Source organism: Melanerpes formicivorus, unplaced genomic scaffold (assembly GCF_026170545.1).
Source record: "Melanerpes formicivorus ecotype bairdi unplaced genomic scaffold, bMelFor1.0.p_v2 SCAF_59, whole genome shotgun sequence".
Taxonomy (NCBI): Eukaryota; Metazoa; Chordata; class Aves; order Piciformes; family Picidae; genus Melanerpes; species Melanerpes formicivorus.
The window spans coordinates 3,830,217-3,856,211 of record NW_027142411.1 but is presented as its reverse complement, the minus strand read 5'-3'; the positions used below and the strand labels follow the sequence as shown (position 1 = coordinate 3,856,211).

The 25,995-nt window shown below is 55.5% G+C and overlaps 1 protein-coding gene across 2 annotated transcripts in view; it reads left to right on the top strand.

Annotated features, from left to right (window-relative positions):
* The window catches only part of KCTD15 (potassium channel tetramerization domain containing 15), a 42,594-nt gene that overhangs the window by 4,580 nt on the left and 12,019 nt on the right, over positions 1-25,995 (top strand). For both annotated transcript variants that reach the window (XM_068161679.1, XM_068161678.1), the window contains exons 2-3: positions 1,638-1,813; positions 22,799-22,943. In XM_068161679.1, the coding sequence (XP_068017780.1) occupies positions 1,650-1,813; positions 22,799-22,943 (309 nt within the window). In that variant the 5' untranslated portion in view covers positions 1,638-1,649. The remainder of the gene's footprint in view (positions 1-1,637; positions 1,814-22,798; positions 22,944-25,995) is intronic.

Here is a 25,995-nt window from a genome sequence, read left to right as displayed (position 1 = left end):
GAAGATTGCCCACAACAGGCTCTTGTGGGAAACAAGAAAGCAGCCTCTTCAGTCATGAAAGGATTCAGTCCCTTTCCTCGAAGGTGGTGCTGTAGTGAACATGTTAATGCCCAATTTCGCGTCGGCTGACACAGAAGTCCTAGGACAGAGCTGGTGTCTGCTCCCTGCTCAGTGCAGATGTCCGTCCAGCCTGCGGAGAGAGAAGGATGTGGATCCATAATGGGGTGATGTATTGCTGTCCTGTAGACACAGGAGATTCTTGGGAGCTAGCTAAGATGAAATGCAGTAAATGGGAATGTTGTGAGGACTTTGGGAGGCTCTTCGATGCGTTAAGATTTTTCAGGCGTTCTGTAGAGCTCGGGCTTCATTTCTTGTACAAAGGCTGTTGCTAATTGCATGCTCCTGGAGCCAGGCTGCTTCTGCAGGGAGTGCTGAGAGGGAGGCGAGCCCAGCTTGAGATTTCTAAGAAACATTGTCCAAGAGGTGTAGGAGAAAGGGGCATTCACTTTGCCTGGCTGCATGCAAAGTGCTTGTCAGAGGGAAGGGAGAGCCTGGGCGCTCGGTAGCATGCTTGCGGAGCAAAATACCAGGGAAATTAGATTAGATTCAGAAAAGGCTTCCACCATAATGTTTTGCATGTGCTGCTTTACCCATAAGGGGGAGAATGGATGGGGGGTTCTCAAACTTTCCTGAAAGGGGTTTTTCTGGCTGAGATGGATGCTGCTGCCCCGATGCACCGGGATCCGCCCCGAGATGCACAGGTCGCGCAGGATAAGCTGCCTGCTGCTTACAGCACAGAACTGAGGCAGTTGCTTTTGTCCTGTGCATCCCAGGCTGTTTTGCTTTCTCCATCAGCTGAAGGGTTTGGGGCTCCATTCAGCAGTGGCACCGCTTCTCAGCTGTTTCTGGGGCGTTGGGTGGCCTGTTGAATTTGCAGTCTCAGGTGCCAGGTCCTGCAGGGGTTTCTGAGGGGTCTTGTCGTGCCATCACGGGTCAGTTTATGCATCTTCCTCTTCCCGCTGCTTCCAGGTGCTAATGGCTTCCAGTTTGAAAGCTTCTTGCTCCTTCATGTCTGATATTAAGGCTTAACTGAAAATTACCCATTTGTTTCACAATTAGTGAAAATCAACCAGAAAACTGATGGTGGTGGGATGTGGAATTCACTGCGTGTAGAAGCCGAGCGCCCCAGGTCCTGAGGAAGTCACCAATTTGGAGGTGTCTCGTTACTGAGACAAACTTGCAAAAGCCCCTGGATCCCACTTCACAAATTGGTTCTTGGTTTGTCAGGGGATATTTCACATCTCACACAGAAGCAGCCTGCGACCTTTAATTAGAATTTTGCAGTTTGTTTTATGCCCCTTGAGGCTGACACCTTGGAAAAAAAAAATGTGGTGGTTTTTTTTCCCCTTGATTTCTTTTTGCTAATAAGCATCTCCCCCCACCCCCCCTCTTCCCCTCTGGTGCTCTGAAGAAAACGATGCAAATACACTTAATTACAGTGGTGGCAATAATTTGTTAGCCGAATATGTGATCAGGCAGATGCAAAACCGATCTGATGAGAGCTGTGATCACACTGGAGGGGAAGGTAAGGGGCTGGCCCCTCTCAGAGGAACTCTTCTTTTTGCCTCCCCTTGCAGGAGGGAAGAAGCATGTCCCGTCTGTCTCTAACGCGCTCCCCGGTTTCTCCTCTGGCCGCCCAAGGAATCCCTCTGCCAGCCCAGCTCACCAAGTCCAACGCTCCGGTGCACATCGATGTAGGAGGGCACATGTACACCAGCAGCCTGGCTACGCTCACCAAGTACCCAGACTCCAGGTAAGGCGCGCGGTGCCGGGGCTGGCCGCTGCCGGGGCTGGCCGCTGCCGGGGCGTGCCCGTCAGGGGCATTTCAGCCAGGAACAGGACTTGTTAGATGCTCAGCACTTGTGAATAATTCAGGTCCTGATGCAGGCAGCCCCTTCGCTGGGGTTCTGCAGAGCATGCCTGTGCAGTTTATGTATTATTTAGAGCCGCCTGGTCTTCTCTCTCGGCCCCCCTGCGCTCTGCCCGTGCAGCTGAAGCACCTGTTGGTGTGCTGCCCCCGACTATTCCAACTCTCTCAACTTCTTTTGTCCATATTTAGTTAAATAAGAAATCCTTTTTTTCCCCCTTCCCTAAGAAAGCAGCACTGCTCTTTTACTCTGTGAGCAAGGGCTGTTTCTGTCAGCCAGGCAAAAGCCTTCCCTCAGTAGTAGCTGTGTGCCCCAGTGGCAGCACTCATTTCCTTTGGGCAGGGGCCAGCCAAGCTGCTCTGGCTGCCTGCAGCTGCAGGGGTTGAACCTTTGTGTGCTCAAAGGTAGCTGGCTTGTGCTGGACAGGTTGCTGACATGGCTGCCCAGATTTGTTGATTCTGGCCTGTACTACCCCAGCAGATAAGCCAAATGGGGAGATGTGGCATGAGAGAAGCTTTGCTTGTACGCCTCTTACGTCCCCAGCTCCCAGTCCTGCAGGGTACTGCGCGCCATGAGGTGGGGGGATGCTGGCCAGGACCAGGCCTCAAATGGGAGTGCAGAAGGGCTGCTGTGTGGAGGGTTGAAGCACATTCACTGGAGCAGTAGGTTAAGGCATAACCTGGTTGTGACTAGTAAACCAGTTCAGCTTTCCACCATGCAGGCTGCTTGTTTTTCAGAAGAGCAGGTGTGGGGCTGCAGTGCCAGGGTCCCCAGCAGACAGCTCCGTGGACTCAAAAGCAAGCCAGAGCACAGGTCAGCAGAGGTTGCCAGAGGTTTTGCTGCCTGCATGACCAGTATGGCCATAAAGAATAGATACTCTTTTTTGGGTGTGGAGCTCTAGTTTCATTTGGGGACTTTTCCTTTAACAGAACTGGAGATTTTTGCATTGATTTGGCAGCTTCCCAAGCAATAAATGACATTTATGGAGACACCTTGAAACGCCTCTGATGTCATAAAGCATATGGCTGTGATTTCATTCCAAGGAGAGGGAGCTGCTGAAAGTCTCTGTGGAAGAGAGACAATTATTAAAATAGCTGTGTTGTACTGGCAAGCCAAACCAGGATGGTTTTTCTGGACACTGTCTGCTTAATGGTGTCTGTGATGGCACTGCCATCAGAGAGGAGAAATCTGTTCAGTGGGCAGAGATTTATAACAGAAGCAGACAAATGCTTCATGGTATAAAAACACACAACTGCTGAAGCTTCCCTGTAATTGAGTAGCACATCTGCTTCCACAGTTTAAAATATCTCTGCTGACAGGAGTTTGAACATGTTCCCCCATCAGACTTAGCAAAAGCTTCAGCTGTGGGAGAGTCTCCATAAACTCGAGGTTTTAGTGGGAGAGAGTGGAGCACCCCTCTGACCCCTCTCTCTTTTCCCCTGTGTGGTAACTAACAGCAGCATATTTCTCCAGGGTTTGTACTTAGTTTAAACTGGAAGTGCAGAGCTGTGGCTGCCCACATGCTGCCTGGTGTTGTGCTGTGTGCTGCCTTGTGTTTGCATTGCTGTTACCTTACACAGCTCAAATGCTTTTTCAGCTGCTCAAAACGCAGTTCTCGCTGGAGCAAGAGCTTTCAGCACCTGTAAACGACCTGTAAATGACACATTTTCCTAGCAACAGACAACTCCTAAGTAGGGAATATTGCTGTGCATATTAAGAAGGCAGGTGAAGGGCACACCTTCATTCCTCTTTTTCCCCTCTTAATTGTTTTGTGAGTTTCTAATGTGTTTTTCTGCAGCTGCGTGGTAGACTTGGTTGGTTACCTCTCACTGGCTGAGAGCAGTCTGCCCTGGTTGTATTCCTGGTTAGGGCAAAGCACCTCCACTCATTTCAGTGGGGATGGTTGGAGCTCCTGATGGTGCTAGCCTGCCCTGGAGTGTAGCTCCTGTAAGGCAGAGCCTACCTTTGCAGTGGTCTGGCTGGGAGAGGAGCCTCAGGTCTCTCAGGTGCAGGAGGAAGGAGATAGCTTTTCTGAGCAGGACACCTGGAAAGGAAGGTAGAGCAGTTAGCTTATGCTCAGAGGCAAGGTGCAGGGCTGCATGGGGAGGCATGGCTGTGCTCATCCCCAGGCAGAGCCTGCTGGGCTGTTTTGGACAGCACATTAAACTCTTGGGTTCAGCCTGGCTTGAAAAAGTTTCACAAGCTAAGGAGTCAGGAATCTGCAGATTGTGTTGCAGCAGAAAATGTAACCATCTGCTGAAATGCTTTGCTAACTCCTAGCTCCAGTCACATCAAATAGTTGGTGCTGACTAAAGTTTATAGAGCTGTGCTTAGGTAGGCTTTTGGCTGGTAGCATGTGCTTGCTAGGTATGTCTAAGACACACATGGACTGTGAGCATGTGTGCAAGTGCACACACAGACATCACCTGCTAGTGGAAAACAGGACAGAAATAGAAACCAAGTCATCTTTTCCCTTCCCTAGCACTCTGAGGAGGCCCAGTCCTGTTAGGTCCTGAACAAACTCTGCTCATGTTGACTTCAGTGGGAGGGAAGAGCTCTCAGCAGCTTGCCAGACCAGGCCCTGCAGGAGCAAGCATAGGTATGACCAGTTCCTGCCTATACCTGCTCTCCAGTCACCCCTCTGGTATGACATAAATTACCCCTGACAGCAGCAGTGTGACACATCTGCTGCACTTGGTCAGGGTTGGCCCTGCTCAGCCCACTCAGCTTGCACTGCTTGGCTGCTCCTGCATTACCAGGCTGGCTCAGGACTGGGCAGAGAAAGGACCAGGTTCTGGAAGTCTTACTCACCTGAGGGAATGAATGGCTGGTGATGTGAAGTCAGAAGACAAATCTGGCACCTCGCTGCTCCCAGAGCTGTTTCACAGAAGCTCTCACCAAGTCTTTGATGCTGCTTGTATTGGGGCTGCTGCTGTGGGAAGAGCATTTGTCCATTGGTCACAGTGCAGAAGGACAGGGTGCCAGACTGGGTGTGAAAGGGGCTGGATGCCCTCCTTCCAGTGCATTTCATGGGCTACATAAATTCTTTCATCTACAAAGGATAAAACTTGAGCAGCACACAACTGGTGTGGCAAAGGAGAAGAGGGTTAAAGCCATTCTCAGAGATGGCTGCTAAACCACTCACTCACCTTGCCCTCACCTTTCCAGTGGGCTCTTAAATGAAGCACCACAAAGCAAGCTTGCCTTCCAGAGGGTGAGAATGATAAACACACAGGAGAAACTGTGATCAGCAGCATGGCCATGGAATTATCTCAGAAATAACATTGCCCCCTCTTCCTGTAGCTACTTGAGGCTGCCCTTCATGCATTCTCAAAGTTGGCACTGAAGTTCACAGGCTTTGGGGGTACAAAGAGGCTGATGTAGTCCTTCCTGGATCTGAGGCTCACTTTCAGTAGTTTATGCTCAGCAGGTTCTCCCACTGAAGCTCCCAGCTCTGGTAGCTGTGAGTGACAGGTAGAAAGGGGGAAAAAGGGCAAACAAATGTTGAACTGAGTCTAGTGACCATCAGCACCTGATTTCTGAAGTAGCAGGCTAAGGAGAGAAATTCTTCATCTGTGAGAGCATGTCCTCTACTGACTGCATCTGTGCTTTCAGCCAGAGGAGCTCTGGAGCAGCCCCTTCACACATTGACACTTGGACATGGATTTAGCTGACAGATTGTGAAGCTGCCAGATCTCTAGCACACCCATAGAGTGAGTTGCAAATTGGATTTATCCAGGGCTGTGAGACAATTCTTGCCTTTGAAAAACCAAACCCACACCCAAAGTCCAGGTTCCTAATGAGCAGCCAGGAAGCCCCAAAGACGCTGCCAGGTGCTCTGGGCTCAGTCCCACTGAACTCCAGGGCAGATACCTCATTGTCTTCAGGTGGGAAAGAAGTTCCAAATGCCTGTATGCCCCAGCAAGCCCCAGCTTCCCAGTCTTCACTGGGAATCTCTGTTAGAAAGCAGAACAAGATGTTCCATCAGGAGCCTGTCCTCTCTGCAGCCCGAGCAGTGTTTGTAACTCCTGTTGCTGTGAGCCCCTGGTGAGTTGTTCTGCTGTAAAAGAGGAATCTGCTTCCCTTGGTCTGCTGGTTGGTCAGGATTTGCTGTGTGGCCTCTATTGAAGGGTTGAGTCTGTTCTGTTGTTCAGGAGGTGTTCCTGGCAGCTGAAGTCTTCATTGTCTGACAGGAGTGAGCAGGAACAACTGAAGTGGGGACGTGTGGGGGCACAAAGCCCAGGGAGCCTGCCCCTGACAGGTTGTAGCAGACTTGTTTGGGACCTCTCTGCTCCCAGCCTTTCCTCTGCAGAAGGGAGCTGCCTGGCCCTGCTACCCAAGGCAGGCTGAGCCAGTGCCAGCACAGCACACACCCTGAGCTCAGCTTCTGGGCTGCCTGGGCTCTGCCACCACCTTCTCTCTAGGCTCTGTCCTCCAAAGAAAGCAAGGCCAGGCCTTAGGAGCTGACCCAGAACTGATGCCCTTGGCTGTACACGACACAGGAGACTTCCCCAGGCATCTCTCTGCCTCACTTTCCTCTGAGCCCATGGACTTTGGTGATGTGCAGAAGAGTCCTCTAAGGCATGTGTGTTCCCTGAATGTTTCTTGTCAAGAGCTCAGCCTCAGACAAGCTCTTCTGCCAAGCCTGATTTTCAGATTCCAGCTCCTCTGTAGGTGTCTGTGGCTTTTAATTCCCTTCCCTTTTCCTCCAGCACCTCTCTGGGTGCTGGAGCTCAGCACTGGCATTTGAGAACTTACGTTACCTCCTTGCTGCAGCCACACCAGGCTGGTCTGAGCTCTGGAGAGCTCTTCTCCCACTTGCAGGACCAGTTTGTTGTCCCTGGCAGAAGGTGGTTGCTGGCCCCTCACAGCCAGGCACAGTGGTCTCCAACACACCTGCTTCTGAGATGTACAAAGATCTTCCACATCATCCTTCACACTGAGGGCTCTGTGCTGGGTGCTGTGCTGCCCTGCTTGGCAGGCAGCAGGGAAGTTCTTTGTCTGGATAGAATTGCCCAGAGTTAGCATACCTGGGAGCATCTCTCATCCCTTGCTCATCTAGGAGCAGTCCCCTGTCACCCTGAGAAGTTGCTGCTTTCCCACTGCATCTGTGTGCTGATATTACTGCCCCAGCAGTGTTCAGTTAGCAAGTTTAGTGGGTGAGCTATCCCCTGCTGGCAGTTAGGGTGTCAGCACTCCAGCCAGGCCAGCTGGAGAGGAGACCAGGTCTGTTCATAACCACAGGTGGTTGGTGGCTGCAAAAGCACAGCACACAGGAGAGCAGGACCCTGGTCTGGGGCACAGGTGGTGTCAGCTGTCCTGGCCAGCCCAGCCCCGTGCCACAGCAGCCTGCACCACTGTGGATGGTTGGCATTCAGCTTGGCATGGTGTCTCCCAAACCTCTCCTTGCCACTGCCCCCCCAGGCCGCTCACTCGCCCGGCACCGCTGTGGTGCCTTGTCCCGCTGCCGCCCCCCCTCGTCCCCCCTCGTCCCCCCCGCCCCTCTCGTCTCCCCTTGTCCCACTGCCCCTCTCGTCCCCCCTCGTCCCCCCACCCCTCTCATCTCCCCTTGTCCCACTGCCCCCCTCGTCCCCCCTCGTCCCCCCGCCCCTCTCGTCTCCCCTTGTCCCGCTGCCGCCCCCCTCGTCCCCCCTCGTCCCCCCGCCCCTCTCGTCTCCCCTTGTCCCGCTGCCGCCCCCCTCATCCCCCCTCATCCCACTGCCCCTCTCGTCCCCCCTCGTCCCCCCGCCCCTCTCGTCCCCCCTCATCCCACTGCCCCTCTCGTCCCCCCTTGTCCCGCTGCCGCCCCCCTCGTCCCCCCGCCCCTCTCGTCCCCCCTTGTCCCGCTGCTGCCCCCCCTCGTCCCACTGCCCCTCTCGTCTCCCCTTGTCCCGCTGCCGCCCCCCTCGTCCCCCCTCGTCCCACTGCCCCTCTCGTCCCCCCTTGTCCCGCTGCCGCCCCCCTCGTCCCGGCACGCCGCTCGCCGACTTTCAGGCACAGGGAAGGACGCAGGCAAGCTGCTGCCGTGGCACACTTCACCCTTCTTCCACTCTTCCCACCGAGGCCAGTTGCTGCACACCCTGCTGCTGGGGTGGCACCAAGCTCCGTTGCACATCAACAGAAGCAGAGTTCCCGAGTTGCAGCCAGCAGCCCTCGCTCGGGCCGGGCGCTGCGGAGCGCAGCAGCATGGGGGCTGCAGAGCAAAGCTCATTCATTTGAATGGCATTGGAACTTGAGCCACAGCCAGGCTTACAGCACCTGAGGAGGCAGGAGCAAGGCTTGCCCTGCCCCTCACAAAGGCTGGGGGATGCAGGCTATGGGCAGGGTGCAGGAGCACTGCACACATACCCACGCTGCACGCCAGCCTGGCAGCTCCGCAGGGAGGGGTGAGCCTGCCCCGGCCCCCCGGGGCTCTGCTGCTCTCTAAGGCAAATCAGGTGAATGCTGCAGAGGAGGACAAGTAAAAGGAGCCAGAACCCAGAGGGGTTGGGTACATGCAGTGCCCTTTCTGAATTCACTTAAGGATTTTCACGGGGATGAACATTTTCAGCTTCATTTCCTGCACCTGCAATTGAGAGCTTTGTGCTTTGTTGTTGACTGGGCAAATCTCTCCTGCCTTTCCAAGGCAGTTTTGGCCAGCAGCATGCTTAAGGAAAAAGCTTGAAGGGGGTCTTTCCCACTCCTGTCTGCTCCCTCCCTCAGTCTGCCTGTGCTTGTTGCACTTAGCCAGTGGGAGCAAGCAGAGGAGCTCTGGCTGCCAGGCTGTGGAACCATGGTGCAACACGAGAGAGTCTTCCCCCAGCTCCCAGCCATGCACTGCTGGTTTGCACAGGTGCTGCATGGCTCTGCTCACACAAGTCCATGCAGTGCTCTGGGAAAGGTGTGAGGCAGATGTGCTGCTCCCAGGCAGCGTGTGGGGCAGAGCTGAGTGTGTGGAGGTGTGGCAGTTCCCTCTTACAGGCTGGCCAGAGCCACCAGGGCATGACCTGCTCCAGAGATGCTGCTCATGGCCCAGCCTCTGGGGGCAATAAGAAGTGTCTGTAACAGGGCTGTAACCACAGCTGGGAACAAAGGGGTTAAATAGCCTCTCTCTGGCTTTCACTAAGGGGAGAAGCCCTGGGTTCAGGCTCTGGCAGAGGCCATGGAGGCACACAAGGACAGCAGGCTTTGCTGCAGCACCCAGGGCTGTTGTTGCACAGCTGGAGCAGCAGCTTTGGTGGTAGAGGAGACTACTCCCTGCAACTCTGACCCTTCACTCAGTGACTTGGAGAGATGGGGGGGAAGGAATTTATATGGAGACTGATTCTTCAGACCTGCCTGTGCCCCCACTCCAGGATCTCCTCCTAACTGGCACACAGGGAGCCACAGCAGCTGAGCTGTCTGCTGTGATAAAGGTGTTTACTCCTCACTGGGCTGCACAACTGCTGCCTTGCCCAGCAGAGCCACTGCCTGGGGACTGCCCACAGGCTCTGGAGAGGAGAGCAGGCTTTACCCTCAGGAGTGCAGGTCCTGCTGTAATTGGGTGCTGAGGAATGAATTATTTGTGTGCTTACTGGGAATACTCCATGAGATGCACAAGATCCCTCTGCCTGGGCAGTCTCTGCTGAACACTTTCCTGGGGAGGATTGTTGCTGTTTGCTGCCTTGGCTGGGTGCAGTTCTAAGCATGAATGGCTGTTAGGCATCTAGACAGGGGCAGGGCAAGCTGGGTATGGAGAGGAGAGAGCACATCCACACTCATCTGGCTTAGAGAAATCAAATGATGGCTGTGGTGCTGTGCTGTGAGAACACTGCACATGCCTATCCAGTCCCTTACTCAGCTTGGCTGGGCAAGAGGGAGAGCAGGCATGCAGCCTGCCTGGTATGGAGGGGTAGCACTTACAGCCTGGGAGGAGTCCAGGTGGTGAATGTTGAGCAGTGCCTCCAGTACCTTCAGTGCAAAATCCAGCTGACCACCTCTCATTTTTCATCTTCTCTTTCTCCTGCAACAACACCACAATTTAGCTGATTTCCACTTAGCACAGCAGCAGTTCCCACTCACTGCTTACAAGAGGCTACAAATCAGCTTGGGTTAATAAAACACCAAGAAAAGCCAGCAGACAAGCTCCAAATTGTATTATTTAAGGAAAAATAGGTACTTGTAACAGTTCCTGGAGTTAGTCAGGTACTTTGTGATGCCTTCCATTGCTCCTTCTGCTTACCACTCACTTGGCAGGGCAGTTTGGGGCCAGCAGCACAGATGAAGAATGCTTCAGCAGTCATCTTCAGGGCAGTAACATAAAAGGCACCAGCAGCCTATTCTGAGACCCCATTCCCACAGGAGCCTGTGGAAGTGGCCCTTCTCCTCCCCCTTTTATGTGCTGCTGGTGGTGGTTTGCTGCTGCTGAGCACGGTGTGAGGGTGCTGCACCTGTGCTCAGGTCCTCAGGTGCAGCACCTTTAGACCTGCTGTAAAGGGTCCCTGCCTGGTGGCTTCTCCAGGTGCTTCCTTGTGGCCTGGAGAGGAGTCAGCAAAGATGGGAGGTTGGGAGCTCTCTGCTGGGAGCTGTGTACTGAGGCTGCAGCTGTTCAGTGGAGCAGCCAAGGTGTTAGCTCTTCCTGTTTGGTCTTGGAGTGCACATCCCTGGTGTTGTGAGCTGGTGCTGTACAAAGCCCCTGCCGTGGCCAGCAGACCCGGGCTGCTCAGGGGGTGCTTCATGAACTGCTCAGGAAGTTTGTAAAGCAGACCCCCTGGGTTATGAAGCAAGGGGGTATCTGTTTTGTAAGGAACATGTTATGAACTGAGTTTGTCTCCAGGCCTAACTCACTCAGTGTGATGATGGCAGGGGTGGGTGCCGTGCTGTGTGTGCAGTGTGACCTACATGCTGCTGATCCTTCAGGAAAGCCAAGGTTTAAAAACACATTGGGCCCTATTAATTCCTTGCCTGCTCTAACAGCAGTAAGTGGAGGTGCTGTGGATGTTGGGACCTTGGGCCAAGTCTCTCTTCCAGTGAACTCAACCAGAGTTCTTCTGTGAGCGTGAATGCAAACAGAACAAGCCCTGGTCCCCTACAAAAGTGACTTAATACCAGACCCAGGCAGAACAAGCCCTGGTGTGACCCTGCTGACCTCTGGAATTATACCAGGGGTCCATCCTGATGTGATGAGGAGAGGACTCATGAGAGGCTGAACCCATAGTAGGATGTTTCTCCTGGGTGTCTGCAGTCCTTGGTCTCAAAGACATCTGGAAGTGTAGGAGCAGCAGGCAGCTGAAGACAAAGCCTGGTGCATTCACCAGTGCTGCCTGCACCCTTCCTGGCCAGAGGGCCTGGGTGCAGAGTTACACCAGGCTGGTGGCTCTCCTAACCCAGTCTGGTAGCTGGGAGAAGCTGCAGAGCAGCAACTAAACTCCAGAATTACCAACTGCTCTTTATGCTCTCTCCACCAAACTGCCTGCCCCTTCACCTCCTCTGCTGAGACCAGCATGCCCTTCAGCCTTTGGATGCTGTGCAAAGCAGTGGCACCTCGGAGTGCTTCAGAGGCCTTTGGGGTTTCCTTTGCACCTGACTGGCCCTGGGGTGAAGCCCTGCCAGGCAGGATGGCTGTCAGCTCTGCATGCCTGCACCATTGCATCCTGTAGTGATGCAGCTACTGTGCTGCCAGCCTGCCAGAGCTGGGCACCAGGGCAGAGAGGCTGAGCAGAGGGGTGCTGTGGTCACCTGTGCTGCGTCCCTGTCCCTGTGCTGCAGAGCAGGATGCGTTCAGAGGCTGCAGTTGCTGCTGCTTCATCTGCTGAGAACCACGGAAAGCAAAACCTGAAAGGAGTGCTGCCCGTGGGGGCTGGGAAGCTGTCAGGCAGCATGTGCCCCATTAACTCTTGGGCAGACTCAGAGGGCTCAGTTGGCAAGGGCTGGAAGCGGCTTTGCACAGTAAGGCTGAAAGGCTGAGCCCAAAGGGCAGGCTCCCGTGGCGCCTCCGGTGCGGTGCAGATGCTGCCAGTGCTGCAGGTGATCCCTTCAGGTCTGGTAGTCCCTCCTGCAGCAGCAAATCTCCCTCTCTGGAGAAAGTGGACACTGAAAACTAGGCACTCCTTTTAACCTCTTTGGTATGGTGCTGTGTTGTGCCAGGTTGTGCTGCCACAGTTTCCCCCACAGGCTGCAGCTTTGGCACTGGGATTGTGCTGTGCCTTCCAGGAGACCTCTGCCCAACTTCTGCCATTGCAAAGCTGACATCCAGTTCCACAGACAAATTGGGCTGTTGGAACTCCATGGAAACCAGCAGATGACAATAGGCAAACTGGGTCCTCTGCTAGTGCTGTCTGGGAGGGGATGAGGACTGAATTTGGGCCAGTAGCACTTAACACTGCTGTTGAATAAGGAAGAAAATTCAATGGCTGCTTTTTAATCTTGGGGGGGGGGAAGCACACATGGATTTGTAACTAGCTCCAAACATGTTTCCTCTTCTGTTCCATCCAGTTGTGTTCTGTTTGCAGCCATGAGGGTTAAAGCAGAGGCCTGCTTCTGCTTTCAATTAAATCAAAGGATGTTTTGGCCTTGACTTCACTGGGACCAGAATCAAACCCATGCCCCTAGCATTGTGCTCAAGAATGAATCTCTTGCAGTCACACACAAAGGCCAGGTTCAGCTTGCAGCACCTCATCAGGATCCAGCAGTTCTCCTATTTTGAAGGAGTTTTTGCCAAGCTTAATCCTGCAGAGCAAGTCTCTCTGAGCAGGTGGATTGCTGTCTCCCTCCCAGGGCTGGGGTCCCTCGCCGTAGCCCCTGGCTGGGGGCTCCCCTCCTTTTGTGGCTGTGGGGCTGAGCCCTTCCCAGCACTCACCTGGGTGGGTCACTGCCTCTCTGGCCCTGCTCCCTGGCTGCAGTAGCAGAACACCTACTGCAAATTCCTCTTCCCTTCTGCCTCTCATCTGCTGGTGGTTTGGGCTCACCAGCAGAGCTCAGGAGCTGTCCTGCTTGCTGTGGGCAGATGGCCTTTGGTGGCTGTGGTCCCTTCAAGCAGCTTGGTCACAAGCCCTGCTGGATGTGTTGAGTTTCTTCAGGTGAACAGACAGGAAGGGTATGCTGGGCACAGCTTAACCAAATGTGAGAACAAAGAGGAGCTTCATTCCTTCATTCATTCATGGTTCCAAGAGTGGCAGCACAACTGAGGCCAGAGGGAGCTGGGTCTCTCTTCCCAGTCACACGGGTGCTTGTGGAGCGTTACCGCCACTTGCAGCCGGCTGCAGCTCCCCTCAGTGCCCGGGGGGAGCAGTGCTGGTGGTGCACAGTGGTGGTCTTGCATCAGTTTTACCTTCTGGGACTGGGCTGCAGGACAGGCTGCAGGAAAAGCAAACAGGAGGAGTGTGAGGTGAGCTGGTGTTCTGGCAGCCCAAACAAATGCCCAGGCAGTGGGGGCAGGCTGTCTTCATCAGAGAGGTAATTTATCAGTACCCAGGGCAGCTGGTGTCATTGCTGTCTGCAGAGTGGAGCTTGTCCCAGGGCAGCAGAGGCTGGCACAGGCACTGGAGTTGCCTGCTCACCCCAGACAGCACAGTGCTGCAGAGGCCCTGGCAGCCTGTGTCTTGGAACTCTTCCTGTGGATCTGGAAATAAAGGCTTGTAGGAGAAAGCTGCTCAGGTTTTGTGTGTCTGAGAGCAGAGGCAGAGAGCAGATGAAATGTTGGAGCTGTTCCTACCAGCGGTAGGTACCAAAGTGGCCATGCTAGCTGCCACCACTGACGCTTCACAGAAGGTTGTGCAGCCCGTGGCTGTCTGTCCCTCTGCCTCCTGCTGTCCAGGCTGCTCAGCCCCCACCCCTGCAGGGGGTGTGCGGGGCCAGACCACCCTGCAAGGTCACTGAGCTACATCTGAAAGGTTCCTGCCCTCACCGAGTCCCAGCGGGAGCTCCTTGACTTCAGTGAGCAAGGAGTTCCCATTTGTGTGGAGGCAGAAGCAGTGCCTTCAGGTTCTGCCAGCATGGCCAGAGCCAGCCACAGCTGAAACTGGAGTGGACAATCCTGAGGTAGCTTCCACTTGAGGGTACAGCAAGTAGCTGAGCGGCCCGAGAGCCCCCATTTGGTGCAGGCCTGTTCTGAGCAGGGCCCTCAGCACGGTGCTGCAGGGGGAAGGGATGCTGAGAGGAAGAGCAGGGGGAGGCATGTACAGGCAGGATTGTCTCAGTGGAGCTGTGTGCTCTCACGTGCTGACAGCTGAATTCATCGAGTGCCTGCGCCTCTTGCAGAGTCCAAAGTGAAACTCCGGTCTTGCAGGACTGGGACCTTTGGGGAGCCAAGCTGCTAGTTCAAGAGCTTGGCTTAAATTAAGGAATTGCTGTTCCTGCATTGATTTTCATGGCTAAAAATTTAGTTTAAGTTCTCTCTTGAGAAAAGAGGAAAGGCCAAGAACCCTCAGAGGGCTGGGGGCAGAGCAGCAGCACCAATGGCACACTAACATCGGGAGCCTTTGCAATGTACATTCGGATGAGTATTTCTCATCCTCACCAACTGCTTGGATAAAAGTTCAGTCAGGGGGCAGTAAAATACCCAGGAATAGCAAAAGTAACCTGAACTCAGCATATTTTACTGGAAGGATAATACTTGGCTCAGTGTTTTGAGGGCTCCCATTAGGCTGTGCCATTGTTTGGTTCCTTCTGTTACAAACATTCAAGGCAGCCAGACTCTCCCCAGGCGGTCACCCTCCTCAGGAGCAGGGTTGGCACAACTTGCCTACCTCAGCCTGCAGTCACTGCAGTCTTGAAGCCATCCAGCTGCACACCTGCCGTGGTTAGGGCCTCTGGTTTGGTCATGGTAACTCCAGAGCAGCTCAGCCAGCTCAGCCCAACGCAGCAGCAGAGGAGGAGGCTGTCGGTCAGTGTGCCATGACGAAGCTGTGGCAGTGCTAAGGAGGGAGCTTTCACTGGAGAAAGGCAAACTGCACCTCTCTTCCAAAGGTACAGTTTGTCCTTGTTAAGCACAGCAAATGCATTTTGTGACTGACAGCTGGGCTGAGAGGGGAGGGCTGCTGCTGTGTGGTAGCACCAGTGCCGTGCTGCCTGTGCCCGCTGCTGCCCAGCAGTGTGGTTGCTCGCCCAGCGCAGCGAAGGGATCTGTGAGGCAGCAATTAGCAGGCTAGGAACTGTTTGTTCAGTGATGTCTTTCTGGAGCTGTTAAAACAACACACTAAAGTATACAAACACTCCTTTAATAAGGCAAAGCAAACCCATTTGCCTGGCAGGGCTGGCTCCTGCCACTGTCACACATGGCTAAGCAGCTTTTTGCTGCTGAGCTGTGGACCCCCGGCGAGCCGGGTGGCAGAAGCAGGGCCACGGGGAACAAATGTGCTGCTGATAAGTTTGGGATGAGGGGCCAGTGCTGATGTGTCTCATCTCAGTATCCCAGAGAGGTGAAGGGCTTGGAGTTAATCCCCTTGTCAACCTGGTGGGAAAGAAAAGCCAGGGAAGGAGAGCTCATGGCAGCCTCAGTTCCCTTAGCTGCCTGTCTGCTCATGGTCATTGTCTGACCCTTCATCCCTCTAGACCTGTTGGCATGCCTGGCAGTATGGATGAGGCACCAGCATGGCTCTTGGCTACCAAGAGAATGTTTTTAATGCAGGAGAAGGCTCTGGCTTCTCTACTTGGGCTTAGTGTTTCCAATGCCTTAGCTGCCAACTTATGTCCAGCCTGTACAAATCAAGAGCTACGAGTCAGTGTCAGGTACCAAAGGCACCCACTGAAACGGCTCAAGTGTGCAGAAGAGCTGTTAGCAGCAGGCAAGAAGAAGACCTGGAAGATCTCTTACCCTCCCCAGGAATGCTTTGTGGTATTTCAGAAATAATAGGCAGGTCCCACTTGAGTGGATTTTATTACCTGTTGCTTCAGTGGACTTAACTGAGAGTAGAGAGAGAGGAAAATGCAATTGTCCTTGGCTGTGTTTTAACTACAAAATCCTGTACAGCTCATTCTGCAGTTCCAGTGGTAGTGTGACAAAAGCAAACCCCTTCCAGAGCTCCCTGAGAGTGATTCTGCATGGTGGATGAGAGTGTTAGTTATGGATATGGACTTCTCAAACTAGATGTTGATACTGCACAGGCTACCTCAGGTCTTCTGCAAAGCCAGACATTGTGGCCTGGGCAGCAAGGCACCAGGCACTCAGACTAGATAATAGATCCTGCAGTTCCTTCAGGTGCTCAATAGTTAATGAGTGTAATATTCTTCAGAGCACTGCCAAGGGAGCATGTGGCTCACAAAACTCCTGTGGCATTCCAGGATCAGCGTTGGAAGGCAGGAACAGGAGGTTATAGGAGCTGGAGATAGACAAATCTTACCTTTTGAGTGCCCTCCTCCACCCCTCTGCTGAGGCTGGACTGTGCTGCTTGATGCCTCTTGCTGCAAGCTGGGCACAGGGCCGTGGGCTCGCGGGCTGCAGCATCGCCGCTGGGTTGTCACAGGTCCGCTCTGCACTCACATCCCTCTGGCTGCACGCTGATGCCATCAGTGAGGCCAGGCAGTGCCTGTGGAGCTGGCATCTGAGGCTGCCTTGCTGACTTGAGGGTGCTCCCTCTGGTCTTGCAGGAGCAGTAGGGGAAGGAGCTGCTGGTCCGGGTGGTTCAGGCACTCCTGGAGCAGTGAGCTGCCTAAGACCCCAGGCTGGACGCCTGCACTCGGCTCGGGACTGGAAGCTGGTACCTGCTCTGGCTTTGCTTCTGGCAGAAGGCCCCTCTGGGGCACCTCTCCCTGTCCTGAGGCACAGAAACCCAGAGGGGGCAGCTGCTCAGGTCTCCTGGTCTGCAGAGCAGCAGCTTGTACCCCGGGTCCAGGACCTGGACACTTCCCCATCACAGTACAAATCAAAGGTGTAAAAGATGCTTCGACCAAAGTTCTCCCAGGTCAAGCACCCTCCAAGCCAGGGCTATGCTTGAAGCACTCTGAGGTGGTCAGGATGCCACCTCTGATGAAACTGAGGCTGTGGCAGAGCTGTGCCACAAGCAGGCTGATTGCAGGCCTGGCTCCAGCCTCTGCCGTGCTCCTTGGCCCTGGGTTCTGTCAGGGACAGAGGGCTTAAGATGTCAGCCAGGTAGCAGGGTGAGAAGGTGTGGTGTAGCCATGCAGCTGAGCTTTGGTTGTGGACTCACACTAATTACAGCTGAAGTTTGAAATAGAGGCAGGTTAGACAAACCTGCTGCAGCCAGACACAACCTTTAGCCACATTCCTTGCTGCACAGGGCATGAGGGAGCATGTGTCCTGGCAGAGGCAGCAGCTCACAGCGCTCCTCAGAGCTACCATGGGGCCAGAAGGCAGAAGACAGCCCGTGGCTGCTCAGCTGGGTGACTCCTGCTCTCCTCTGGCCAGCCCTGGCTGCCTTTTGGAAGGGTTGGCTGTTCTCCCGTAGCTCCTGGGGGAAGGCAGCTGCAGGTGCTTTCTCCATGCAGTTTGCTCTGCTGGGAACTGCACACCCCTAGTCAGTTCCACAGTAAAAGCCATGCAGATGTGCAGAGGGAAGGCCTGGCAGTGCTGCCCACTGCCTGCCCCACGCCAGCCTGCTGTGGCTGGGACGTGGCAGTGCCAGCAGAGAGCCAGCTCCTGGCACGGCAGCGCTGGGCGGGGTGCAGCAGCTCCAGCAGCTCTCTGCTGTTCTTTCCCAGCAGTCACTCTCCTGAAGGTTGGACTCAGTCATCTCAGAGGACTTTTCCAAGCAGAACCATCCTGTGGTTCTGTGGTTCCTGTGCTGGGACAAGCGGCAGACTTGCAGCAGGGAGAGCTGCGCAGGCAGCAGCGCCAGGCACAGCGTAGGGCGCTGTGTGCTCTGGAGCACCTCTGCTCCAATTCACAGCATTTTTGCCTCCCCAGCAGATAACAGGATCTGTCCTCCCCACCTGGGGCAGGTATGCAGCAGATAAGCAGCACTCAGTGCTCAGCAGCAGTGCCTGGACTCTGCATACACCTGGGACGCTTTGCTCACCCATCCTGCGGGGCAGTTTCAAGCCATGCCCGATGTCCTGGCTCTAAACAGCCCTCTTCCTCCTCTCTGTGGCGTTTCCCACAGCTGCCTCCTCCTCCTCCAGCTCCACAGCAAGGCCCAAGCACAGCTGCCAGCCACCCTGTCACAGAGAGGAGAGCTGCAGAGCCTTGGCAGCCAGTGGAGCAGGAGGGTGGGTGGCAGGGTGGCAGGGAGAGCGCAGGGCACAGCGCAGGGCACAGCCCCGCGTGCTCCCAGGGGCCACGGGCAGACCCTCCTCTCCCCTTCCCTCCTCCTCCCATCAGAGGAGGAAAGAGACACATCTTAATGACAGGTTGCAGAAATGTGCAGTCCCTGCTGATGTGACACTGGGCAGGAAAAGTGTCTACAGAATCAATTTTTAATCCATGTAAACAACTAAATTATGAATGGCAGAAATACCACTGAGCACTTAAATATTAATCACCTCATTACTTAAATTAATACTTTCAGTGCAGTGTTGTGATAAAGAGTTGTACTTACAGAGCGTGGCTGTGCTGGCTGGGCAGGTGTGCAGGGCAGACAGGGCAGCAGTGGGGCTGGGGAGTGGGGGCCACAGCCTCACTTGCTGTCTGTCCCACAGTCCTGGGTGCTACTCTAGGAGCCACATTCATGAAGCTGCACCTCTGTTTTCTGTTTGAGAGGAGAGATGTTAGGAAAATGGCTAAACTGGCCCCAGATCAGAAAGCAGCCTCCCCCATCCCCAAAGCTCTCCTGTCAGGGTAGGCTTGGGAAGACCAAGGATGCTCCAGCTGGGAGGGGCAAAAACCCCATGCTGCTTCCAGGCTGGAGCTGGCTGAGCTTGTGGTGCTGGGGGGCTGGAGGCCCTGCTCTGTGCTCCCACCTCCCCAGGGGCTGCTGGGAGCTCACCTGGTGCCCAGCATCACGGGGGGCACGGGCAGCAGCAGGCAGCGCGGCTCCTCGCACGCAGCACCCGGCTAACTCCCCTGCCCAAGGAGCTGGAAAGGAACTCACTGGCACTCTTGTCCTTGGGGGCTGGCTGTGGTGTTTCATCTAATAAAGGCAGATCTTAATGTCCTAGTAAAATCAGAGCCATGCTGCAAACTGCCCCCCTGGCCTTCTGGCAGAACATTACTGGCCATGTAAAAGCCTTGAGCAGAGAGAGCTGAAGCCCAGGGGATAGAAATAGGATCAAGAGGGTTGTGCTCTGGGTGCTGGGAGGAGCGGGGCAGAGCATCCAGCCGAGCTTTGCGCTGGGGAGGGCTGCCAGGCTGGGCTGTGGGGAGGTAGCGGTGGCCAGGAGCAGGCTCCCACGGGGTGAGGGTGGGCAGCGCTGCAGAGGGTGGGGAAGAGCAGGGAGGGCAGGAGCAACTGAGGAGGAGGAGGAGGAACAGATGGCTGGGAAGAGCTGTGCACTGGGAAGGTGGTGTCAGCAGAGCAGGACCTGGCCAGGGAGATGAAGGCTGTGAAGGGCAAGCTGCCATCCGCCGGCCTGCAGCTGCTTGGACTGATCCTGGGTCACTCTGCTCCCTGCCTGGGAATAGATCCTGGCCAGAACTGTGAGGATTGTGTTCAAGAAAGAAAGCAAAGCATCCCTTGCAGAGGAGGAGGGTGCTGAAGAAGCACTCATTGCTCAGACTCACCCACCACTGCAGGGTCCAGCGTGGCTCTTCCTGCCTGGGCTGCTTCTTCCTGTGAGGAGTGCCTCTTGGAAACACCATCGCCCACTCTGTCCACCAGCACAGCACTGGGCCCCATGACTGCTCAAAACCCAGCCCTCTGGGGAGTGACTGCTGCACAGGAGAGAGCTACAGCCACTGCCCACAGCTTTAGCCCCATCGCATGGCAAGGTGCTGGAGGAAGCAGCTCCCAAGGCTGCCGGCCAGACCAGCACCCAGTTGCTAACTGGCACCCACGAGCTTGCACAGTGCAAAGCCATTCCCATCCCCTGGCACTTGCAGGCTTGCCAGCTCTCTGCCAGCCTGGCTGCACTTGGCTGCCACGCTTCTGCGTGTGGCATTTTGTCCTGGCCCCCCACAGCCCACCCGCAGTGGGGCTGGTGCAGCTGCCCTGATCGCTGTGATGAGGAACCCTGGCAGCAGAACTTCCTTCAGGAGCTGCCCTGGGAGTCACTTGGTGCTCTCAGCACTGCTTTTGCTGAGGAGCTCTCTGCAGGTGTGGCTCACAGTGGTGAGAAGGGAGAAGCAGGAGTGCTTTCTGCATGAGGCATTAGTACATACTGTGCTGAGCTTGGCTCTTGGAACATGGCAGCCCCCTAAGATGTCAAATAAATCCTTGATCTATTCATCACTCTGTTTTTGGGGTGGCAGTTAAGCCTTTCAACACTCTGCAAGCTTCTTTCCCCAGCATTCATTTTGCTGGTGAAGAAATACAGCTCAGGGCACTCCACAGAGGCCTCAGTGCTCATGGTCTGTTTTCATTCCCTAAAACATGCTTTGTAACAGTAAAGAGCAGCCCAGGAAGATTTTGTACCCTGGCTTCCCTCTGCCCTGGCATTGTTGGCAAACCACCCTCCTATGTGTGGCAGAGCCCTGCGGCAGCCACCACCTTCCTTCAGGGCTGCACAGAGCAAGGGAGGTGAGGGGAAGCATGTCTGAGCCACAGCCAGGCCTGTCGAGGTGCAAGAGCTCCAAACTTGGGCTGGCCATGGGGGCTTGCTCAATGAGTGAACCCCTCTTGGTGTGTCCTCTGCTGCCAGCCCGGCACAGCCCAGCACAGCACAGCCCAGTGCAGCCTGGCACAGCCTGGCACGGCACAGCCTGGCACAACCCAGCACAGCCCAGCACAGCCTGGCACAGCACAGCCCAGTGCAGCCTGGCACAGCACAGCCCAGTGCAGCCTGGCACAGCCTGGCACAGCACAGCCCAGTGCAGCCTGGCACAGCCTGGCACAGCCCAGCACAGCACAGCCCAGTGCAGCCTGGCACAGCCTGGCACAGCACAGCCCAGTGCAGCCCGGCACAGCACAGCCCAGTGCAGCCTGGCACAGCACAGCCCAGCCCAGTGCAGCCTGGCACAGCACAGCCCGGCCCAGCCCGGCCCTGCCCTGCCACTGCCTCCTGTGCATGCTAAGGAAATAAATGAGCTGTCTGCTTGCTGGGGTAAAATGGAGCCCTGTGCAAAGCAGACTGTTGAGGTGTCTCAGGCAGATAGCCCTCAATCCTCCCCCCGCACGAGGGGTTCTGGGAGGCTTACCAAGCTGGCAGCTGCAGCATGCACAGGGTGCTGTGCTCTGGTGCTGGTGAAAAGCAGAGGCTGGAGAAGCTCACCAAAGCTACTCCCTTTAGGGGCTGGGGAGCATTTGGATACTCTCCCAAGTAACTCAGCCCAGCTGAGTGCTGCCACAGGCAGGAGAGCAGGCAGCAGACCCTGGAGCTTGCTGGAGAGGGCAGAGAGGTTTGTAGCTGCATTCAGCAGGGCCTTGCAAAGTCCAGTCTTAGTCAATCTCCACAGCTGATCTGGCAATGAATGGCACGTTAATGAAATCTGCAGGGGAAGCAGCAAGGGAGAGGAGCAGATGGAGGTGCAAGGCGTGGAGAGCAGACCTCAGCCTGTTACATGAACCCACAGCCCAGAGCCGGAGGTGTGGGGCACAGCTGGGAGCACCCCTGGGCAGCAGTGGGGCAGCAAACCTGCCCCCTGCCATCACCAGGGTGGGCACATGCCCTCCCCAGCCAGGCTGGGGCCTCTGCCATCCATTGCCCTCACTGCTAGGCCAGAATGTGGGGAGCAGGGTGGTGACAGTGGAAGGAGGGAGGCAGCGAGGCTGCTGGCCGTGGCCTTTGGCAGGGCCTGGTGAGCTTATTACCCATGGCAGGGGAAGGCCCTGCCCCGGTGCCAGCGAGGGAGCTGGGGATGGCTGAGCCAGAGGGACGGCTGGAGAGTGAGATCCAGCAGGCTGGGAGACACGCTGGGAAATGGAGGAGCCCTCCAGGCAGGGCTCTGAGCAGGCTCTGGAACAGGAGCTGCAGCTGGGCCCAGTGCTGCACTGCCAGAGAGATGGACTCAGGCAGGCCCTAGGTGCTTGCTGGCTGCCTCCTGCAGTTCTTTCCAGAACAGATTCATCTGGGTTACTTCTGGAGAGACAGAGCCTGCTGAGAACAGCCAGGCCTTGGGAGCAGCAGCAGCCAGGCAGATGCCTGCTTTGCTTCCTGCAGGACATGCTGCTCAGGACATGAAGGCAGCTGGGGTGATGCAACTGATGAGCAGTTTTGGTCCCCTGGTCTCACGTCGTTTTCTTTGCTCACAAAAGATTACCAGGGTGCTCTCTGCTGCCAGGCTGTCCCCAGGACTACTGGTGGTGGGACTGCAGTCCCATGGGCAGCCTGCAGATACTGCCCAGGCCGCTGGGTGCTGGTTTGCCAAGACACTGAGCGCTGGATGGCCACTTCCCAGCGCTGCCAGGTCACACAGCTGAGCTGGGAGGAGGGGCAGCCTCTCCTGCAGCGTCTTGGTGGCACTTGAGCAAAACCACAGCCCAGCTGGAGCAGAAGCTGCTGCCCAGGAGCTCCTCAGGAACCGTTTCAGTTCTGTTAGCAGGATGTGGGAGGTGTGGATGTGTAATGGAGCTGGTGGTGCAGGTGCTCATGGAAGCGGCCCTGCCAGGCATGGGCTGAGCATCTCGGGGATGTTTTCCTTTGGGGGGCCACGGGGCAGGGTGCCAGGGCAGCCGTGGGGCTTCTGCTGCCGCATTCCTTGTGCCTGCAGACACGGTGCTCTGGCTGGGGGCACGTGGGTGCACAGCACTGAGGCAGCTGCCTCTGTGCACTTGTTGGTCACCAGCTGAAGCCTCTGCCTCGCCCTGTGCAGGCCGAACCGCTGCAGCCCTGCTGGCTGGGTGCTGGGAAGCCCTGAGGCGCAGCGGGACGTGTCTGCTTCGGCCTCTGCCCTTCTCCCTCCGCTCCTTGTTGCTCCCTTCCAGAATCAGTCGCCTGTTTAACGGCACCGAGCCCATCGTGCTGGACAGCCTGAAGCAGCACTACTTCATCGACCGGGACGGGGAGATCTTCAGGTACATCCTCAGCTTCCTGAGGACCTCCAAGCTGCTGCTGCCGGACGACTTCAAGGTAAGGGAAGCCGCAGCCTGGCCCTGCCCTCGCGGGGTGCCGGCGTGCAGGCGGCTTGGCGGGCTCGCCCTAAACGCTTGCCTAGAGGCTGCCGCTTGTGGCTAGGGTGCTCAGCACCTGTGTGCTACGCCAGGGATGCTGTTAGTTAACTAATGGGCTGCTGGTTGCCATGGATACCATACAAAGTTAAACGCTGAAGCTCATGGCGAGATCACTTTCCCTCGACTAGTCGTGTTTCCTCACAGGTTTGAGCTTACTTGTCCGGGTATAGCAGCAGTGCAGAAGCAGCATCAGCAGCTGGCACTTCCCAGGCAGGGTTTAGTGCCCAGAACCTGAAAGAGATGTTTTAAATTTGATGCTGAGAGGACTTAAATTGTGTAAATCTGCTCCTTGTTGGGATAAAACAGGAAGGCCCTTAAACGAGCCCCTGAGGATTTGGTGAGAGATAACTGATGCAGATGCTTTGATTTCAGGAAGCAATCTTTTACACAATTTATGAATGCCAAAATGTTCTTGGGAGCTGGAATTGACTGAGGGCTTTCTGAGGAGCAGTCCCTGTTTCTCTGTGAACTCGTGGTGCAAATCCTGATTGTTAAACCCTCTCCTGCTAGCCCAGGCCACTGGGCTCTGCCCAATGCAGTTATGAAACTGGCAACATTGTCATCCTCATGTATGAAAATTAGAAGACAAAAAGTGTCCAAGCTGTAGATGACAAGAAGCAACAAAGGCTCTAACTCCAGGGTGAAGTGATGAACAAACTGGGATGGCAGTGGGGATCTGCGGAGCCTTGCTGGGGAGGAAGTTCCTGCACCATGCAGCGAGGTCTCACTCTGCACGTTGGACTGGGCAGGCGAGATCATGGGCCAGTGGTGACTGGGTCAGCCCAGGGTTGTGGTTGCTGTGGTGGCTTTAGCTGCAGAGTACAGCTGAGCTCCCGAGCCCTTCACCTGAGCTATAGCACAGTGGTGTTTGAGCCTGCCACGGGAGTGTGTGCAGCTGCTGTTGAGCAGAGGTGCTGTGGGATGGGAGCACACACCCAGTCCCAAGGCAGGGAGGAGTTGGGGCACTCAGGGGTGGTGCAGCCCAGAAGGGCTGTCTGGAGCGCTGCCCCTTCTGGGGCGCGGTGGGGAGGTCGGGGAGGCTGCCCTGTGGGTTGGGATGCCAGTAAGCACCTGGGAGCCCGAGCACCGAGGGGTGGATGCCAGAAGAGCTCTTGACAGAGAAAGAAGAGAAGACACACAGGGAGGAGTGGGTCTAAAGAGCAGCCTGGTCCTGTGCAGTGCCAGGAGGAGTGGATGGAGAAGGGGCAGCAGTGCAGTGCCAGATGGAGGCTTTAGCGGCAGCGGTTTGGACAGTCCAGTGGATCAGGAAGGCCTGAGAAGAGAGGGTAGAAGGAGAAGGGATGTGTTCAAGCTGCTCATGGCCTTGCCTGGCACCCAGGGTTCAGAGGCACGGTGAAACAAACCCAGCAGGACTGGGTGAGAGCCTGGAGGCGAGAGTGCTGGTGGGTGCCAAGGACTTGTCTGCACAGCGAGCCGCTGGCAGGGCTGGCAGAGACTCGGGAGAGCCGGCGCTGTGCCCGGGCTCAGGCCGCTCTTCCAGACCAGCTCTTTGCATAGGGTTAACTGTACCTGCCTCAGTTCCTCCCTGGGAGAGCTTTAGAGCAAACCCCAGGCTAATGAGGGCTGGAGAACAAAGCAAAGTGTCGCTAGGTAGGGAGTAACTAAATAAAAATGCAGAGAAGAATGCATGGCAAAGCTGTCTGAAAAGTGCCTTGTAAAGGGATTTGGCTTCACAGGAATGGTCTAATTTTACCAGCCTGATTAAAGTGACAGAAGACAACAATCAGAGGCAGCAAATGGAATCACTCCGTGCTTGGGAATGCAAAACTCTCTTTAAGGTATAAAACCCGACAGGTTTTCCAGGGAGACTTGCATTAGATGTTCTTTATGTCAAACAAAGAATTATCAAGTGTTTTGAATATTTATTAGTTTTACCCCTTAATTTAATCAAGCAGTTTATTAGCCTGAAGGGGTAGCCAAGTTGCTTTTCAAGTGGAGTTGCTGCTCAGATGGTGATTTTGGGAAGTTTGGAATGTTAGCACGGCAGCAGCATTGTTGTGCTTGCTCCTGAAGTGTTGTTTTCAGACTGAGTTAACACTGAGATGCAGAGAGAGTGGGGAACACGTTCCTAGGGTAGTGATTCCTTATTAGCAGCTCTGACTGGTGTGTTTGCGGTGCATGTTAATTACACTGCCAGCTACCAGTAGCCAGGGCTCGAGAGCGGTCTCCCTGCTGAAAGCAGCACTCCTGGCTCACACTCCTCCCTTGGTCTGGGGGATTTAAAGCCACGTGAAGTGTGCTGGGAAATCACCCTGAGCCATTTGGCTCCTTTGCAGCCAGCCCGTGCTGGTAGCAGCCTGGAGCTGCTCGCAGCTCCCTCTCCCACACCAGCTCAGTGTCCTGTGTGTGGGATCACAACACCTTGAGCAACAAATGGCCTGGAGCGGAGCATGGAGCCAGCGCCCTCCAGTCTGCCCCACTGCTGCGTTAGGGGGTGGCTGCCCCTCCTCTGCAGCCCAAATACTCTCTGTCTTGATCTGCCCCTGCTTCCCCAGGACATTCACGAGCAGCAGCTCTCCCTTGCACTGCCAGCACACAGCCTCATGCAAAACCAGGACCTGTGCTCTACTTGCTGAAGCCTCACTCCCTGCTTGGAGATCACCCTGCAGCAATGGGCGTAGGCTGTGCGGCTCTTACCTTGCAGAGCGGAGGAGCGCGAAGGCAGAGGACATCTGAGCTTCCTGGGGATGATGAGGGTCCCCTGTAGCACCAGAAGCAGGAGGCTGACATGCTGCCTCATTAGCAGAGTTTGAAAACAAGTGTGCTTGCATCTCCTTGGGAGTGCTGCCCAGCTGACCCCAGCACATGGCACGTGTGGCAGCGCCGAAGTGAGCAGCCAGCACTCAGAGCTTCACAGCACTCCAGCAGGAAAGAAACGTTGAGTCAGGGTGACAGTTTGTTGTTGCATCTAGCAGAGGGTAACAAGTAGA